This window comes from Aethalodelphis obliquidens, unplaced genomic scaffold (genome assembly GCF_003676395.1).
Source record: "Aethalodelphis obliquidens isolate GAN/ISIS:26980383/991018 unplaced genomic scaffold, ASM367639v1 scaffold13, whole genome shotgun sequence".
Classification (NCBI taxonomy): domain Eukaryota; kingdom Metazoa; phylum Chordata; class Mammalia; order Artiodactyla; family Delphinidae; genus Aethalodelphis; species Aethalodelphis obliquidens.
Window position 1 is genome coordinate 26,969,283 of NW_020837957.1, and position 20,659 is coordinate 26,989,941.

At 35.2% G+C, this 20,659-nt stretch overlaps 1 protein-coding gene and 1 pseudogene across 1 annotated transcript in view; one reads left to right on the forward strand and one right to left on the reverse strand.

Moving 5' to 3' along the window:
- Positions 1–5,743: 5,743 nt before the first annotated feature.
- On the forward strand, positions 5,744–6,714 carry LOC113624278 (peptidyl-prolyl cis-trans isomerase G pseudogene; annotated as a pseudogene).
- A 9,876-nt stretch (positions 6,715–16,590) lies between these two features.
- The window catches only part of HFM1 (helicase for meiosis 1), a 121,535-nt gene continuing 117,466 nt past the window's right edge, over positions 16,591–20,659 (reverse strand). The window contains exons 35-37 of the mRNA XM_027114305.1: positions 18,102–18,234; positions 17,875–18,029; positions 16,591–17,135 (exon numbers count right to left, since the gene is read on the reverse strand). Of these exons, the coding sequence (XP_026970106.1) occupies positions 17,066–17,135; positions 17,875–18,029; positions 18,102–18,234 (358 nt within the window). The 3' untranslated portion in view covers positions 16,591–17,065. The remainder of the gene's footprint in view (positions 17,136–17,874; positions 18,030–18,101; positions 18,235–20,659) is intronic.

Consider the following 20,659-nt stretch of genomic DNA (forward strand, 5'->3'; position numbering starts at 1 on the left):
AACTGAGATAGAGGACCTTAGTGAGGAGCCTACCATCCCGCAGCATGGGGTTTTGCAGGAAACCCAGCGTCTGACTGGCTCCAACTTGGCTCCGTGCACCCCACCAGGCTACCCCCATTGCGGGAGGGGGCACTAGAATTGGTGTCTCCTTTGAAAGCTGTGTTAGAAAACTCACCGGACTGTTTGGGACATAAGGTTACTAATGAAGTCAGAACCTTCAAGAAAAGTTTAAAGGCACTTTAGGAATCAGGTTCAAAAATAGAAAACTCACAGTTACTTAGAACAAAAGTCCCACCCCTAGTAATTAAAGGGTTTAATTTTTTTGCTAAATTTCAGAATTCTGATACATATACAAGTGCAAAAACGTTGAGGTACTACTTAAACGAATACATACAAATGGCATGAGCGATAGTTCTAGGTGCATCCCTTGCTGTTTTCTCTTGCTGTAGTTCACTTGATTCCTGATGTTTAGATCAGAAGTCAGTGCTAAATTGTCGGTTGCACCCTGACATTAACATGTTGTGTAGTCTTTGATCTTCCACAGAACAGAAAGGACTCTGTGAGCAAATTTACTCTATTGCTAAGATCTGGACATTTCGGTGACATGGAATATGGAGATAACTTTGTTTCTGTTGGTTTGTTTTACAAAAGTTTTAGATTCCTACAAGAATCAGAAAGTTTCATATTGGGAATGTAAAAATGGAGTTTCTGGAGGGCAATTTGATAACAATTTGTTTCAATAATTTAAAAGGCAAATAGATAAAGATGTATGCTTAAGAATGCTCATTGTAATACTAGTTATTAAAAAAACTGGAAACGATCTAAATATATATCAGTAGGGTAATCATTAAATGTTATGCACATCCATGCTTGTACTACATGAAAAATTATTATGTATAACATTTATATTGTATTGCTAAATGAAGAAGAAAATAAAGATTAAAAAACAGATTATAATCCCACTTTAAAGTGTGTGTGTGTGTGTGTATCTGGATGACTGTATTCCAAAATATGCAAACTGTGATTATCATCAAGTGGTGGGATTGAGGGTGATTTTTTTTTTTTTTTTTTTTTTCGGTATATGGGCTTCTCATTGTTGTGGCCTCTCCCGTTGCAGAGCACAGGCTCCGGAAGCGCAGGGTCTGCGGCCATGGCTCACGGGCCCAGCCGCTCCGCAGCATGTGGGATCTTCCCGGACCGGGGCACGAACCCGTGTCCCCTGCATCAGCAGGCAGACTCTCAACCATTGCGCCACCAGGGAAGCCCTTGAGGGTGATTTTAACTTCTTTGTGCATTTCTGTATCATCTGAAATTTTCTTTTATCCACATTTCCCACTTAGATCACCCAAACCACCCCCCACTGACAACAATTCTAATGCATTTGATGTAAATCTTTTTAGTTTGCATATATTTCTATAAAATATATTTTCTTGTTCAGATATTTTAAATTTACTTAGTTTCATATTCTATTCCTTAACATTTTTCACCTAGTACTGTTTGTTTAGGCCTCTGTTGTTTGTGTACTAGTCTATTGCTGAACTATTTTCATAGTATAGGCACTGTAAATATGCATATGCTACTTTCATAATCAGAAAAAAATCCAGCAAAGCTCTTTTTATTATGAAGAAGGAAAAATTAAAGATAATTATTTCTTCTAACATAAGAGCATAAATTGCTTTACATAATTTTGTAAATGAAATATCCAACTGGAGAAATATTTATTACACTGAAGATTCTATTTTTCTAAACACACCTACTTTAGAAAAGTGTTTGGACATATGGAACTCTTTTCTATAAGTATAGAAAATTCAAAGAGAAAAGAGACTATTTCTTTCTATGAAGACTCTAAAATGATTTATTTTAGGAGGCAAAAATTTCAAAAGACAAAGTTATTTTGAAAGTGAAAAGTAGTGAAATGAACTTATTACAGTGTTCTCACCATATATTAAAAATGAAATTAAAATCATTTAAAATAAAAGAAATATGACATTGTAACACAAACAGAAATTGAGGAATATCCCAGAAGGATAGGACATGGTTGATGGACAGCACAGGAAAATGAAAAGGCAATCAGAGGAAGTAATAAAGCCTACTGGGAAAAACTTGAAATTTATATATTGAAAGTTCATAATTTTTAACATAAAAATCTAATAATAACTGATAATCCCTTTCTTTTCTTTAAATTTTAATTTAAGGATAAAAATAGAACTTTAAGAATAACTTTATTCAATCATATTTTTATAAGATAGATATCAAATACTCTCAGCAAGACTGTGTTTAACTTGCAAACTTTTCTTCAAAACAATATATTCCTAGATGAGAGATGTGGAAAAAAGTCACATATAACTATTTATTATGGGGGAAAGTGGCAAGATGAGAGTCATATTTCAAGCAGATGTTACTTAAGTCCTTCGATCCTGGAAAAGGTCACAAAGAACTGGGTTTCTTCTCTTTCTTTTTAAAGTTAGTTTTCACTGGCAGCAGAGAGAAGCTTTATGACATACCACTAGCAGACAAAACCAAGCTGCCTTTACGAAAAGAATTTTGTTGAACACAGGGTCTTTTTTTTTCTCTCTCTCTCTCTCCAAAATATTGGGTTTCAAAATGAAGTCACTGACCTAGGAAAGACAAACAAATAGTCTCCAGGGATCAGGAGGCAGGACAAAAAGCAGGTTAAAGTACAGAAGTTTAAGTGTGAGAACCAAGAAACAAAATAATGACCTGAGGGCTCAGGGCCAGTTGGGAAGAAGAGATGTCTACTAATGTTGACAGGTGACCTGCAAAGGGGAACAGCCCAGCACAATGACCAGGTTCTCCAGGGAGGAGGTCACAGCAGTCTTGCTTCTCTGGAAACTAGAGTTAAACTGGCCACTGAGAATGTAGGAGGTGTCTTGGCTAAGAGCCCTCTTGAATTTGCCTTAAATTCTCTAACACAGAAACTCTAAAGATTAGGAAAAACATGGATTTTGATAATTTTATGCGGCTATAAATGTTAGTGTTTCACTCATTTCTAAGCAGAATGGCATAATGTTTACACAAAGGATTCTTGGATTGCACAAAGTTCAAGCTTTTTGACCTCTTGCAATTTATTTAACTTCCTCATGTATAAAATATATACATAACAAGAGAATTTACCTCATAGGACTATTGTAAGGATTAAGCTAAATATGCCATCCATGTACTATGTGCCCAATGGCCTTATGCAGGAAGTAAAAAAAGGAAGTATGTTTAACATTTGAGCATCCACCTGAGATTCAGATCTGAATTTTTATAGCAATTGAGATTAGTGTTTTGTAATGTTTTTGATAGATCATATTGAATCTGAAGAAGACATTGTTTGTTACTAATAATATTAAGAAATGAGACCTTGCACAAATCTATCACTATTAATAATATAGTGGGTACAAACCTCGGTCCATTAGCTCAAGGATACAAGAAATGTTAAGTTTTAATTTTTCTTTCAAGCCCCCCTTCCACTAGATGTTGGAAAAACAATCACAGTCAACTCAAGTTTTCCCTCCCCTTACATTGGGATTGCATCCATGTTCCAGGGGGCTGTTACCTGTTGTCAGTTGTCACCCTCTCTGTATGCTACTATCTGGTAAGGTGTACATCCTGGTCCTGATGTACAAAGTTTATGTCCGTGTCCTCCTAGTGTTGGACATCAGCTTCTGTGACTGTTGGGAGAGTGGAAAAATGAATGGGGCACTAAAAGGCCCTACTCCATCCCCTTCTAGCCTCTGGCTCATAGAAAATGCTTCTGCTGTGCCCCATGCTATCCTGGGGCACAAAGGGACTCTGTGAGCTTATCTCAGTCCCCCTTTCCAACTCTAACACACAACACTGCCATTGCTACTCTACTGCTCCCAAACCATCGACTGTGGGGTCTTATCACCTCAAAGGAAGTAGGAAAAGTGACATTCTTTCTGCTCTTGAATCTCCAAAATTATGCAGAGATGAGTGTTCTATTATTCCCTAAACCTTACCACACCCTACTTCAGATGAATCCAGGAGAAAGCTGGGCACAGGTCCTTTTTCAGGTATCTAGCATCTTTACTTTTCCTCTGACTTCTCTTCTTCTCTACAAGTCTAGAGAGTCTTCAGTCTTGGGGACAGGGAAAAAGGTTTTGACTCATCAGGTATTTTTCCAATTCTTTCATCTCAAGTCTGGATCTTGACTTTTGAAATTTAAAAAATCAAGTATTTGACATCTCCCTTGAGGAATATCTACTTCATAGTCTAGTTGCTTCAATGAGGGGGCAACAGCAAACAAAATCAACCAGCCAAACAAACAAACACGATAGTTCAATACACCAGAATACACTGAAGTAGGGAGGGATGTATGTTTTATCATTTTCATCTAAACTTACATTCTAAATACTCTCCATAATGAATTAAAAAGTCTCCCAACTAAAATATTTGTCTTTGGTTAAAAACATGGGTTACCTTATATACTATTAAGTATCTGATTTTATAATTTCCTTTATAATTATTAATTACATAAATTTTATGCATATAATGATTCTAACACTAGTCTGCCAGATGAGGATGCTTCTTTTCTTTACTCTCTCCTTGCTTTTTTTTCTCCTTCTTTAACCTGTTTGTCAATGTTCCTCAGTGATCTCTTGTTACTCTCCGAATTTATTCCATCCTTTAGCTTCACATTTTTTATTTATAATTTGCTATCCAAAAGAATGTGTAGCTTTCCTTTTTGTAAAATTTGACTATGTCTGCATATTACCTTCTTAAGAAGTCCAGACACTATAAATCTTATGTAGAGTCTAGAAAAGCCTTGAAGTCAGAGACATTTGATAATATTATTTGATGGTGATGACGTTTATTTTTTAAAAAACTTGATAACGTGAAAGGTCATATATTTTTGTTGAATTTTGATCCCTGATACCTGGATCATCTATGAGCCCTTTGAAACATGGCGTGGTCATATTTATCTTTCTAGGACTAATTCATGATACAATAGATAGTATAGCAATTGTTTAATCACTACATTGAATGAAAGAACAATAAGATATTTGCCTTTTTTTAAACAGTAATGCATAGCAAGAGCATTCTAATCTACATACACCATATACTACAATATATGTGTACAATATTTCAAAAATATAAGTGTAGCAACAACTATGAGTAAAATTGTGTTTGGAATTGAGTTATTATGGTTCATAGGTAGAGAAGAATTTCTTAATACATTTAAGGAAGAAGAGAGTGAAGTACATTTTACATTTTTTAATCAAAAGATTAAAAGTTTACCAAACAAACAAAAAACGTTTACAAAACTGAGCATGAGATATAACCCTTAATGTTAGAACTGAAGTAGGAAAAGTATGGAACCAACCTAGGCTCAGTTCTGGTTCTACCAATTATTAGCTGAGAAATTATGGGCAAGTAATTTAGTATTTGGGGGGGCTCAGTTTTCCCTTCTGCAAATCAAAATTTTGAGTTAGAATCTTTACATTTTTTTCATTGTACCATTGCACCATTCAATTATTTCCCTGATTTAAAAACTATATCAGATAAAAAAAACTTAAAAATTATTTTTTAAATAAAACTCTTGTAGCAAATTAGTCATTAAAAAGGATTGTAGTAGTAGGCTTCAGAGCCTTTTCTGGCACTGGTAGATTTGAAACACTTTAAAGGACAGGACCCCAGGAAGAAGAGAGTGTACTGGTGCAGGAACCAAAAGATTTTTGGATCAGTTTTCCTTGATTTTTCTTTATTTAAAGATTGAAGTATTGGAGCCATCGGGATAAAGCTTCAGCACCCTCAATGTTTTCTTTCTGACATCACCATTAATAATCAACCTGCTGGAAGAGTTGTCTTTGAATTATTTTCTGATGTGGGACCCCAAACATGGGAGAACATTTATTGTCTTTGTGCCAGTGAAAAGGGGACAGAGAAATCAACTCAGAAGCCATTATGTTTTAAGAATTGTCTTTTTCACAGGGTTGTCAAAAATTTTATGGTTTAAGGTGGTGACTTCAGTGAAGGAAATGGAGAATGAGGGGAATCTATTAATGGAGGATATTTTGGACGAGAGTTTTGCTATTAAATACAAGAGAGAATTTCTCTTATCAATGACCAACAAAGAAAGCAAAGGATACAAACAGTTCACATATCTTCCTAACGGTGAAACCAACTCCTCATTTAGATGGGCATCATGTTGTTTTGGGGAAAGTGATTTCTGGTCAAGAAGTTGTGAGAGAGAGAAAATCAGAAAACAGATGCAGCTAGCAAACCATTTGCTGAGGTGCATATATTCAGTTGCAGAGAGCTAATTCCCAAACTAAAACGAAGAAAAGGCATAAGTCATCATCACCATCCTCATCATCATCCCATGACTCAGAAGAGATTCTCAGTCCTCTTCTGATTCTTCTGATTCTGAAAGTGCTTCTGAAGAGAAATTTTTAAAAAGAAACATAGGAAAAATTCCTGAAAACACAAAAAAGGAAAAATGAAAGAAAAGTGCATCTAGTGAAATGAGGCTGAAAATCTTGAAGCACAACCCCAGTCTATTGTCCATCCAGAAGATATCCTCCTATACTTGAAAACAGATTCCTAATCAGGAGCATGGGAAGACCAGAACCTCAGTGGAAACGGAAAACCAAAAATCAAATGGTCAAGAAAATGACCATGTACATGACAAAAATAAAAAATTTGAATCAAGCTCTAGGACAAATGAAGACAAAAGTGGATCAGTGAGTTGTGCAAATCAATTTCCATTCTGTCTAAATTTTTAAGTTTGGAGACTTGCTGATGAATTTCCTTTATGTTGTTTTCATCTTTTCATTGTTTTTAGGTTTTTGACTTTTTTTTTCTTTTTAATGTGGACTTAGTTGAATTGATATTTGATAATCTGTAACCTGGATAATTTGCCTTGCTAAAGTTTTAATAAACTTGAAATGATAAAAAAAATATTGCAGTAAAATTAGCTTTTAAAAAAATTCTAAATGGTAAAAGGTTAAGTTTCCAAACATCAATTCGGAAAGTAAAAAAAAAAAAAAGGTGACTTTATCGTGTGTGTAGTTTTAAGATTTTTTTTTTGATGTGGACCACTTTCAAAGTTTTTATTGAATTTGTTACAATATCGCTACTGTTTTATTTTTGGTTTTTAGGCCATGAGGCATGTGGGATCTTAGCTCCCCAACCAGGGGTCAAACCCGTACCCCCTGCATTGGAAGGCAAAGTCTTAACCACTGGACCACCAGGGAAATCCCGTGTGTGTAATTTTAAAGGATTGAAGCCATCTAACTGTCATAAGGAGGTATTTTAGGCAAAATGCTAATGTCAGCAGAATTTTAATTCCTCTTTTAATAAAACATTTTATAGCTACGACATATAATTCGTGACTGTAGGTTTATGCACACTTTTCTAAATCTTTCAGAATGCTATACGGGGTTTGGATTATTTTGTCTCATTTTGTTTTGCTGAAGTATGTAGGGATTTTTAAGGCATGTGTTAGTTTAGGGAAAGGTTTCTGAATTGAAATGTGAAAATAAGAAAGACAAAGATTGCTCTTTTGAATTATCTGATTTTATTATATTAATAAAACAAAACTCTATAGAGCATCTAAGTGCCTCTCAAGCTACATAACAAAATACCCAGTTGATGTATGAGAATTATAAAGATAATTTACACAGTTGGTGAAGAAACAACCTATACTGAAAGTCATTAAACAATAGCTATACCACCATGTTACATTTAAAATAGGAAATATATGTGCAGAAAACCAAGTAATCATCATTACTCTTTTATACTTGTCTTCTGGAATGGATTCTCTTAAAAGTCTGATATCGTCCCTTTCCTTTCCTTTCCAACGAAAACAAGTGCTTCTCACACTTTAACATGACACATAATCACACGCGGATCTTGTTAAAATGCAGATTCTGACTCAGAAGGTCTGGAGTGAGGCCTAAGACCTTCTAACCAACTCCCAGGGATCTCCTTTGTTACTGGTCTTTGGATCAGACTTTGAGTGGCAAGATCTTTAACTACTGGCAGCCCGGAGTTGAAATGCCAAAAGACAAGAAGTACCAGCATTTTCCTTTTTGTTTTGTTTGTTCTACTAACTAACCAAAACTCACACTAAATTCTTAGCTTACTTACTTAGCTTAATTCTAAGCTTAGCTTAGTTTACTCCTCTTTGCCCTGACTTCCTCCTCACTGGTGCCTTCTCTATACACACCTGTTATTATCTAGGATGCAAACGTAAATGTTATCCATTTATCCAATGCTCTCCCCCTCGGTTAGGGGTCCTCAGAGAGTGGTTCTCTACTGTGCTTGTTGTGTTGTTCCCATTTTTAAGAAATGGGATCTTGGTAAGGGATGCTCCATAAACTACTAAGAAGTAAATTGTGCCAAAACCTAAAAGAGTGAATAATCCAGCAATCATTTGGATTTGGCTTTAGAATGTATTATAATAGAATATGTCGAAGATTTATTTTATAATTACATTTTACTTAAGGTAATATTAAAATAGATTTGTATGCTCTGACCATAAACCAACTAAGAGTGTTGGCAAGGAGGGAATGGGAGTGGAGGGGACCTATTTGAAAGCATGAGGAAGTATATGTAGGAGGGAGGTCTAAGATTAATGTTTTTCCATGGATGATAATCTGTGGAAGTCAAGAGTTCATTTTTCAAGTTCTATGCAATTTAATGCAACTCAAATATGACAACTGAATACTGTATTATTTCACCCCTTCCCAATGGGTTATTTAAAGTGCCATTAAGGACACTTTGTTTTTAGCACAAACAGGTACCATTCATTGAGCACATACTATGTATCAGTCCTTAAACTAAGAACTTCCTATGCAGTGGCTTATTAAATTCTCACTCCATCCCTGTGAGGTAGCTGCCATTATGCTAACATTATGGACGAGAAAAATATAGCCAATTAAGGACATTTTTAATTGAAAAAAACTTCTGAAAAAATATAACCCAACAAAGATTTTTGTGAAAGCTCTGTTGTATGGTTCATTCTATAAGAATAAATAAACCCAATATATTTAGAACATAACTAATAAATAGGAAAACTTAGGGTTATTATTCAGTTCATGGAAAGAATACCCAGTGACTGTACTCCTTTAAGTGATCAGTATACGTAACAGGATTTTGAATTAATACATTTAACATACATATAATTTTTCAGGTAAGCACTTGTACAAATGGCAAATTATCTACCCAAGTGTTTCTAAAATTGTCCTGATCATAAAGAATGACCTAGAGTGCTTGTTAAAACTACAGAACTCCCAGTTTTGTCCACTGGAGATTCTGAATCAGTAGCTCTGAGATGAAGTCTGGGAGTTTGTACACTTAACATATTATCCATATGTTTTTTATGATGAGGCAAGTTTGGGAAACATCAGTTTGCTGAGTAAAGCTCAGGTTTCTTATTTTAACATCTAAAGTCCTCCACAGAGTGACCTTAGGTACAGTTCAAACATCTCCTACAACATTAACTTACGTTTAGAATTATCTATTCATTGTACCCCACATAGATACTTTCCTCCCTCGGAGGTTTGCTCAAGCTGTCCCCTCTGCTTACAATGTCCTTTTCTCATGTATTTTCCCATCAAAATCTTATTCATCTTTCAAGGCTCAGCTCAAATTTTAACTTCTCTGTAAAGGCTTCCCTGACCCCACAGTCAGGATAATATTCTCCCTCTTACGAACTCCCATAGTTCTTTAAATTTCTATTGCAGTGATCCTCAAAGTGTGATCCCTGGAACAGCAGCATCAGCATCACTTGGGAATTTGTTAGAAATGCAAATTCTCAGGCCCCACTCCAGACCTATTGAGTCAGAAACTGGGTATGGTGCCCAGCAATCTGTTTTCAAACATACTCTCTAGAGTATTCCAACACACCCTGAAGCTTGAGAACCACTTCTCTAATGTATTCTTTATTTTATTATTGCTTCATTATAGGTCTTAATTTCTCTACCAGAATGTAAAGTAAGCTCTATGAGACCAAAAACAGTGTTTTCATCATTGGTGTCCTTTGCATTAACAAGCACAGTACTTTTCACTTAGAAGATCACAATAAGTCTTATTGAGCTAAATTGCTATTTCCTTAGTATCAAAGTCTATATATGCTAGATGAGCAGATTGTTGTGTACCAATTTTTCATTTTAATAATGTTTAATAACTTTTAAAGGTTGTAGTATGATGGATTCAGATGAAGAAACACCAATTGTAAAGATGACTAAAATAAGGGCTGGTTGCTCTTATTTTTCAACAGAGACAAAGACAAAGCCTCTTAGATTTGTTCTAAGTTTAATACATATGATGCCTCATAAGTATTTACTAATAATAACTAACAACCTCAGCTTTTTCTTTGCTTCTCTTGTCTCTAAGGCTTTTATATCTAAAGAAAAATTCCTAAAATATCTTAAGTGGCTTCAACTTCACACTGTAACTATGAATAACTTAGATAATAAACATTGCTGAGATTGGTTCATGATAGCAGAGTAGAAGGACGTGCACTCACTCCCCCTTGTGAGAGAACAAGAATCACAACTAACTGCTGAACAATCTTCCATAGAAAGACATTGGAATTCACCAAAAAAGATACCCCACATCCAAAAACAAAGAAGCCACAGTGAGATGGTAGGAGGGGCGCAATCACAATAAAATCAAATCCCATAACCACTGGGTGGGTGACTCACAAACTGGAGAACAATTATACCACAGAAGTCTACCCACTGGAGTGAAGGTTCTGAGCTGCACGTCAGGCTTCCCAACCTGGAGGTCTGGCAACAGGAGGAGGAATTCCCAGAGAATCAGGCTTTGAAGGCTAGTGGGATTTGATTGCAGGACTTCAACAGGACTGGGGGAAACAGACTCCACTTGTGGAGGACACACACAAATTAGTGTGCACATCAGGACCCAGGGGGAAGGAGGAGTGACCACGTAGGAGACTGAACCAGACTTACCTGCTAGTGTTGGAGGGTCTTCAGAGGTGGGGGTGGCTGTGGCTCACCCTGGGGACAAGGACACTGGCAGCAGAAGTTCTGGGAAGTACTCCTTGGCATGAGCCCTCCTGGCGTCCCCCATTAGCCCCACCAAAGAGCCCACAGCCTCCAGTGCTGGGTGGCCTCAGGCCAAACAACCAACAGGGAGGGAACCCAGCCCCACCCATCAGCAGACAAGTGGATTAAAGTTTTACTGAGCTCTGCCCACCAGAGCAACACTCAACTCTACCCACCACCCAGTTCCTCACATCAGGAAGCTTGCACAAGCCTCTTAAATAGCCTCATCCACCAGAAGGCAGACAGTAGAAGCAAGAAGAGCTATAATCCTGCAGCCTGTGGAGCGAAAACCACATTCACAGAAAGATAGACAAAATGAAAAGGAAGAGGACTATGTACCAGATGAAGGAACAAGATAAAACCCCAGAAAAAGAATTAAATGAAGTGGAGAAAGGCAACCTTCTAGAAAAAGAATTCAGAATAATGATAGTGAAGATGATGCAGGACCTCAGAAAAAGAATGGAGGCAAAGATCGAGAAGATGCAAGAAATGTTTAACAAAGACCTAGAAGAATGAAAGAACAAACAAACAGAGATGAACAATTCAATAACTGAAATGAAAAATACACTAGAAGGAATCAACAGCAGAATAACTGAGGCAGAAGAATGAATAAGTGACCTGGAAGACAGAATGGTGGAATTCATTGCTGGCAATAAAGAACAAGAAAAAAGAATGGAAAGACATGAAGACAGCTTTAGAGACCTCTGGGACAATATTAAACACACCAACATTTGCATTATAGGGGTCCCAGAAGGAGAAGAGAGAGAGAAAGGCCCTGAGAAAATATTTGAAGAGGTTATAGTCGAAAACTTCCCTAACATGGGAAAGGAAATAGCCACTGAAGACCAGGAAGTGCAAAGAGTCCAAGGCAGGATAAACCCAAGGAGAAACAAGCCAAGACACATAGTAATCAAATTGATATTAAAGACAAAGAAAAATTATTAAAAGCAACAAGGGAAAAACAACAAATAACATACAAGGGAACTCTCATAAGGTTAACAGCTGATTTCTCATCAGAAAATCTACAGGCCAGAAGGGAATGGCACGATATATTTAAAGTGATGAAAGGGAAGAACCTACAACCAAGATTACTCTACCCAGCAAGGATCTCATTCAGATTCAACAGAGAAATTTAAACCTTTACAGACAAGCAAAAGTTAAGAGAATTCAGCACCACCAAACCAGCTCTACAGCAAATGCTAAAGGAACTTCTCTAAGTGGGAAACACAAGAGAAGAAAACAACCTGCAAAAACAAACCCAAAACAATTAAGAAAATGAAAATAGGAACATATATATCGATAATTACCTTAAATGTGAATGGATTAAATGCTCTAACCAAAAGACACAGGCTTGCTGAATGGATACAAAAACAAGACCCATATATATGCTGTCCACAAGAGACCCACTTCAGACTTAGGAACACATACAGACCGAAGGTGAGGGAATGGAAAAAGATTTTCCATGTAAATGGAAGTCAAAAGAAAGCTGGAGTAGCAAAACTCATATCAAATAAAATAGACTTTAAAATAAATAATGTTACAAGAGACAAGGAAGGACACTACATAATGATCAAGGGATCAATCCAAGAAGAAGATCTAGCAATTATAAATATATAGGCACCCAATGTAGAGGCACCTCAATACATAAGGCAAATGCTAACAGCTGTAAAAGAGGAAATTGACAGTAACACAATAATAGTGGGGGAATTTAATACCTCGCTTACACCAATGGCCAGATCATCCAGACAGAAAACTAATAAGAACACACAAGCTTTAAATGACACAATAGACCAGATAGGTTTAATTGATATTTATAGGACATTCCATCCCAAAACAGCAGGTTACACTTTCTTCTCAGGTGCACACGGAACATTCTCCAGGATAGATCACATCTTGGATCACAAATCAAGCCTCGGTACATTTAAGAAAACTGAAATCATATCAAGCATCTTTTCTGACCACGGCGCTATGAGATTAGAAATATATTACAGGGGAAAAAACACAAACACATGGAGGCTAAACAATATGTTACTAAATAACCAAGAGATCACTTAAGAAATCAAAGAGGAAATCAAAAAATACCTAGAGACAAATGACAACAAACACATGATGATACAAAACCTGTGGGATTCAGCTAAAGCAGTTCTAAGAGGGAAGTTTATAGCAATACAATCCTACCTCAAGAAACATGGAAATCTCAAATAAACAATCTAACTTTGCTCCTAAAGAAACTAGAGAAAGAAGAACAAACAAAACCCAAAGTTAGTAGCGGGAAAGAAATCATAAAGACCAGAGAAGAAATAAATGAAATAGAAACAAAGAAAACAATAGCAAAGATCAATAACACTAAAACCTGGTTCCTTGAGAAGATAAACACAACTGATAAACCTTCAGCCAGACTCATCAAGAAAAAGAGGGAGAGGACTCAAATCAGTAAAATTAGAAATGAAAAAGGAGAAGTTACAATGGACACTGCAGAAATACAAAGCATCATAAGAGACTACTACAAGCAACTCTATGGCAATAAACTGGAAAACCTGGAAGAAATGGACAAATTCTTAGAAAGGTAAAACCTTCCAAGACTGAACAAGGAAGAAACAGAAAATATGGACAGATGAATCACAAGTAATGAAATTGAAACTGGGATTAAAAATTACCCAACAAACCAAAGTCCAGGACCAGATGGCTTCACAGGTGAATTCTACCAAACATTTAAAGAAGAGCTAACACCCATCCTTCTCAAACTCCTCCAAAAAATTGCAGAGGAAGGAACACTCCCAAACTCATTCTATGAGGCCACTATCATCCTGATACCAAAACCAGACAAAGACACTACAAAAAAAAAAATTACAAACCAATATCACTGATGAACATAGACACAAAAATCCTCAACAAAATACTAGCAGACAGAATCCAACAACACATTAAAAGGATCGTACATCATGATCAAGTGGGATTTATCCCAGGGATGCAAGGATCCTTCAATATATGCAAATCAATCAATGTGATACACCATATTAACAAACTGAAGAATAAAAACCATATGATCATCTCGATAGATACAGAAAAAGCTTTTGAAAAAGTTCAACACCCATTTATGATAAAAACTCTCCAGAAAGTGAGCATAGAGGGAACCTACCTCAACATAATAAAGCCCATATATGACAAACTTACAGTAACCATCATTCTCAATGGTGAAAAACTGAAACCATTTCCTCTAAGATCAGGAACAAGACAAGGACGTCCAGTCGTGCCACTATTATTCAACATAGTTTTGGAAGTCCTAGCCACAGCAATCAGAGAAGAAAAAGAAATAAAAGGAATCCAAATTGGAAAAGAAGAAGTAAAACTGTCTTTGCAGATGACATGATACAATACATAGATAATCCTAAAGATGCCACCAGAAAACTACTAGAGCTAATCAATGAATTTGGTAAAGTTGCAGGATATAAAATTAATGCACAGAAATCTCTTGCATTCCTATACACTAACAACAAAAGATCAGAAAGAGAAATTAAGGAAACAATCTCATTCACCATTGCAACAAAAAGAATAAAATACTAGGAATAAACCTACCCAGGGAGACGAAATACCTGTACTCAGAAAACTACAAGACAATGAGGAAAGAAATCAAAGATGACACAAACAGATGGAGAGATATACCATGTTCTTGGATTGGAAGAATGAATATTGTGAAAATGACTATACTACCCAAAGCAATCTACAGATTCAGTGCAATCCCTGTCAAATTACCAATGGTATTTTTTTTACAGAAATAGAACAAAAAATCTTCAAATTTGTATGGAGACAAAAAGGACCCTGAGTAGTCAGAGCAATCTTGAGGGAAAAAAAAGAGAGCTGCAGGAATCAGACTCGCTGACTTCAGACTATACTACAAAGCTACCATAATCAAAACAATATGGTACTGGCCCAAAAACAGAAATATAGATCAGTGGAACAGGACAGAAAGCCCAGAGATAAATCCACACACCTGTGGTCAACTAATCTATGACAAAGTACGCAAGGATATACAATGGAGAAAAGGCAGTCTCTTCAGTAAGTGGTGCTGGGAAAACTGGACAGCTACATGTAGAAGAATGAAATTAGAACACTCCCTAATACTATATACAAAAATAAACTCAAAATGGATTAAAGACCTAAGTGTAAGATGGGACATATAAAACTCTTAGAGGAAAATATAGGAAGAACACTCTTTGATATAAATCACAGCAAGATCTTTTTTGATCTACCTCCTAGAGTAATGGAAATAAACACAAAAATAAACAAATGGGACCTAATGAAACTTAAAACCTTTTGCATGCAAAGGAAACTATAAACAGGATGAAAAGACAACCCTCAGAATGGGAGAAAATATTTGCAAACAAATCAAGAGACAAAGGATTAATCTCCAAATTATATAAACAGCTCATGCAGCTCAATATTAATAAAACAAACAACCCAATCAAAAAATGGGCTCAAGACCTAAACAGACATTTCTCCAAAGAAGACATACAGATGGCCAAGAGGCACATGAAAACTTGCTCAATATCACTAATTATTACAGAAATGCAAATCAAAACTACAAAGAGGTATCACCTCACACCAGTAAGAATGGCCATCATCAGAAAATCTACAAACAACAAATGCTGGAGAGGGTGTGGAGAAAAGGGAACCCTCTTGCACTGTTGATTTGAATGTAAATTGAAACAGCCACTGTGGAGAACAGTATGCAGGTTCTTTATAAAACTAAAAATAGAATTACTATATGACCCAGCAATCCCACTACTGGGCATATACCCTGAGAAAACCATAATTCAAAAAGACACAGGCATCCCAATGTTCACTGCAGCACTATTTACAATAGCCAGGTCATGGAAGCAACCTAAATGCTCATCGACAGACAAATGGATAAAGAAGATGTGGTACATATATACAATGAGTCATTTACGTGTATATTTATGACAATGAGTCATAAAAACGAATGAAATTGGGTCATTTGTAGAGACGTGGATGGACCTAGAGACTGTCCTACAGAGTGAAGTAAGTCAGAAAGAGAAAAACAAATATCGTATATTAATGCATATATGTGGAATCTAGAAAAATGGTATAGATGAACCAGTTTGCAAGGCAGAAATAGAGACACAGACGTAGAGAACAAACATATGGACACCAATGGGGGAAAGTGGTAGGTGGGTGGTGGTAATGGGATAAATTGGGAGATTGGGATCGATATATATACACTATGTATAAAATAAGTAACTAATAAGAAAAAAGATAAAATTAACCCATACTTATGTATTCATGGGAAAATTAAAAAATGTAAATGATCTAAACAGTCAAAGATGGTCAGACTGGATTAGAAAGCGAAACCCAACTATATAAAAACAAACATTGCTTACAGTGCCTATATACTACTTAACAGTAAAGAAATTTGAGATATATCCCACTGGAAAATAACATAAAATAGCTTTTGCTATAGTAAAAGTCAACATAACAAAGTTTTAGAATTTGTCACATTGAGAAACAAGTTAAACAGTCTATATTGATTAATGTTTCATTTATTGTTGCTTGAAATGATATAACAATAGGTTCAGACAGCCATTGGATTCTTAAAAATCTTTAGTAAAACAAAACAATAATGGTGAAAAATCGATAGAGTAAATAGATTCACTGACCTACCATCATTTTGCTTTCACAGAATACCTTTCTTCTTGTTAAGAAAATATAAAATTGGTTCCCATCAAAACCCAATTAATAACCAATAATTATTTCTAAATGAAACAATTATCAACTTATGAAACAAAGCCACTGCAAAAGTGCTTTATATGAAGTTATCAATATGATGGGGAAAAAAATCAGTCCAAATATTTTGTTGCAAAAGAGTCAACAAAGCTAGTCAAATCCAAGAGAAGAAAAATCTGAACAAATATGAACTACTTTCTAAAAATAAAAATCATGCTTTGTAATTAGGTGTCTTTAATACTTTGTCTTATTAATATAAAAAGCATTTTTGTCTGATTGTTTTAGAAAATACCATCAAATATTCCCAGAAAAGACTTCATTTCATCAGCTTCATCCTCAGGATAATACCGACTGGAGGAAAAAGCAAATGTAAAAATAATTATTTTTGTAACACAATTTATTTTTAAATTTACAATAAATAATAATAAATATAAAATGGATAAACTTGGAGATTGCTGAGAGGGTTAATTTATTAAACAAACTTCAATGTGCATAACCTTGTAAAAAGTCTGGAGCAAATTAAGATTTCATAAACTGTGAAAGATAGAGACAAGTGTCTTAGATATTTCTTTAAACATATTGGAAAGTAATGCCATTTAATCAGTGTCAACAGGTCTATAAACCTTGACTATTCAAGGAGAGGGAAACTGCTAGAGTTACCCATAAAAATGACCAGCAGTCGGGGCACTGATTAAACTTAGTCTGACCTTCACTTTGAATCTGTAGAATTGTAACAGAACTTGGTGGCTAAAATACAACTTGAATGTTAAAAAAATTAGCTGATCTCATTTCTCAAGTGACCTTACACTTCATATTATCAACATAGTGTATTCAAATCAGTAAAAAAAGTTTATCAACATAATATAATGTTTTAATTACTAGCATCAAATATATGGGTTCTCAAAAATTGAGATATTTGATATTTTGAATTATCTTAAGGAGCTTAGCTCACCAGTGGTCTAAAATTTTAATGTCTTTAAGTAAATAAAACATTTAGGTTCTGATCTTTAAAATGAAACAGGGAATACTGAACTTCTTTGTAAAAAGTTCTTACTAGTGTAGTTTCAAAATATTTTTAAAGAGTTCTTACCTGAAATCAATCTCCTTTTTATGTTCACCATTTCTAATAAAGCAATCCACTTTCTTAACAAAATTTGAAGAGCTTGGTATTTTTTCAGAGTGAGTAAAGCACAGCTTTTCAATCTCTGGCGACAGACTTTGTTGTTTTATTTCTTGTAAATGGACCTATATTTTGAGGTTAAAAAAATTAACGATCGTTGAAGGTTTAACTATTCAGGTGGTATTTAAAAGAAAAACAAAAGAAGTGCTTCTTCTTATAATACTTGCATTTCCAGCTTGTTGAGGTAATTTTGTCATGGAGGATGCAGCAAACTTGGACATAGCAGAATTTGATAAATAAATATCTGGCTTCTCATGTGATGAAACAAAACTAAAAATCAAAATGAATTATTTATAAAATACAGCAAATAAGAGAAACAAACCATTCTAATTTAGATCAACAGTGATTCTTTGGAAAATATGATTAGAGTTTATCATATTTATCAACCCCAAAATTAATGCTCCATTTCTTAGACTCATGCAGAACTTGGTGTATCTCCTCTCTTTTAGATAAAACAACAACTTATATAGTCCAAATAAAATAAGAATGTTACTTTTAAAGGCCTACAGAAATAATCATTCAACAATTTTCATTAAAACTGTCTTATGTTTAATCATCTATCATCTAGCAGTTTGTAAATCTTTTCTAAATCCCACTTGCTTAACTTTTAGTCTCCTTTCCCTATTCTGGTCTCACTGTAGACAGACATCTCTACCTATCTGTTCATGTATAACTGTATACTAGAATTCACCTTTAATCTTTTGTATTAAATTAATTCATTAAAAAACATTTATTATTCACTACTGTATGCCACACATTATACTAGGAGCTAAGTATGAAATAGTAAACACAGCCTCAGGTGGTTATCATCTATAGAGGGACAGACAATGAATAAACAATAAATATAATTATAGATCCTGAAGTGATATGAAAGAAATGAAATGAGCAATATTATAGGAAATGACAGTGTGGAGGCACAAACCCACTTTAAAAAGGTGGTCATGGATGCCGCTATGAGGAGGAGACAATTTAAGCTGACACAGGCTAAAATGTGACAGTCATACAAGGAGCAATAAACAGTAGATATGGGTAGAGAAGAATCACATATATTGATAAGAACTGAATCTCTTTATCTCTGATGAATGGCAAGGAATTAATATAGTAAAAAGGGTATGAAAGGAAAAGCATGTGTTTCCTTTTCATCTCAGACCCTCAGATTCCACAGGCCTTCTTCCTAGCAGCAACTTCTGGCATCGGTTTCTCAGAGGTTTCTTGATAGGATTCCTTTTTAAACTCACTTATCTTCTGTTGGTCACTTCTAAACTCTCCCAGAATTATTTGTACTTTTCTAAAAGTGTGGTGCACAAAACTGTTCATATGCCTGTTATCTTCTGACTTGTGATTTGCCTATTTTCTCTATACCCCCGGCTTTGTTCCACTTTGATGTTTCTAATCTGTTTATTCCGTATGACTCAGAGTTAGAAGCAATGAATGGAAATGATAAAAAGACACATTTTAGACAAATATTTTTAAAAGCTATTGAGTGATCTGAGAGATACAAACATGGAACAAGCACTGAAGAGTGAATAAGCTCCTGGACACTGGAGTTGTCTTGGTATAAATAGCATGATTACTTGCCAGTGATGTTGGATGGTTATTTAAGGATCCAGTGGTGGGGAGACTAAATGACATTTAAGTTAAACCCCCTTCAACTCTGAAATTCTCTGAAATCTATGATTCTGTGATGTTGATACTAATGTTCAGTAAAATGACTAAATAATAGCAAAAGTATCAAAAGACACCATAAATTTAAAACTTTTTTAAAGCAGGAGACATAAATAATCCTTAAGTAGAAGTTGGACCATGAATAAAAAGTTATCAATGTTTCTTCTCTGTGGGAAAGTTTTGGCTCTGGCTATAATTTCACTCCCTTGAGTTCTAATCAGGTCCAATATCCAAATGCATTTTACATTTCTACAAAGATACTGTAAGTTGCGGGGATGGGCAGTGGCGGTGGTGTGATGAATTGGGAGATTGGGATTGACATATATACACTAATATGTATAAAATAGATAACTAATAAGAACCTGCTGTATAAAAAATAAAATTAAAATTAAAAAAAAATACTTTAAGTTGAACATTTCTAAAATTATTGTTTTTTTCCCAAACGTCTATGTTCTATATTCTCAGATAATACCTCAATCTACCCACTTGACATTTATTCTTCCCTCTTCCTTTACTACCATATTCTAGCAATTGCTAAATCTAATCTGTGTTATCTATGAAATATTTGAAAAATCCAATTCTACCTCTCAGTTTCTATCACCTCCACCCTAGTTGAGGCCTCATCATAGCCTGCCTTTCTCATTGGCCACCATGCCCCTGCTGGTCCCACCCTCTACAAATCATTCTAGATATCACTGCTAGAATGATTTTTTCTGATTAAATTATATAAACTGTGCTTAAATATTTTGGATGGGCCCTCACTACTTACTATGGAGATCAAATACTAGAGGCCTCTAGGCTACATATGGTCTAAAAGCATTATTATTATTTTTTGGAGAGAGGGTGCTGCAGACCATATCACATTTTAAAAAATTAGCTGTCAAAATTTAAAAGTCAGGAGAGCTTCAAGATGGCGGAAGAGTAAGACGTGGAGATCACCTTCCTCCCCACAAATATATCAGAAATATATCTACATGTGGAACAACTCCTACAGAACACCTACTGAACGCTGGCAGAAGACCTCAGACCT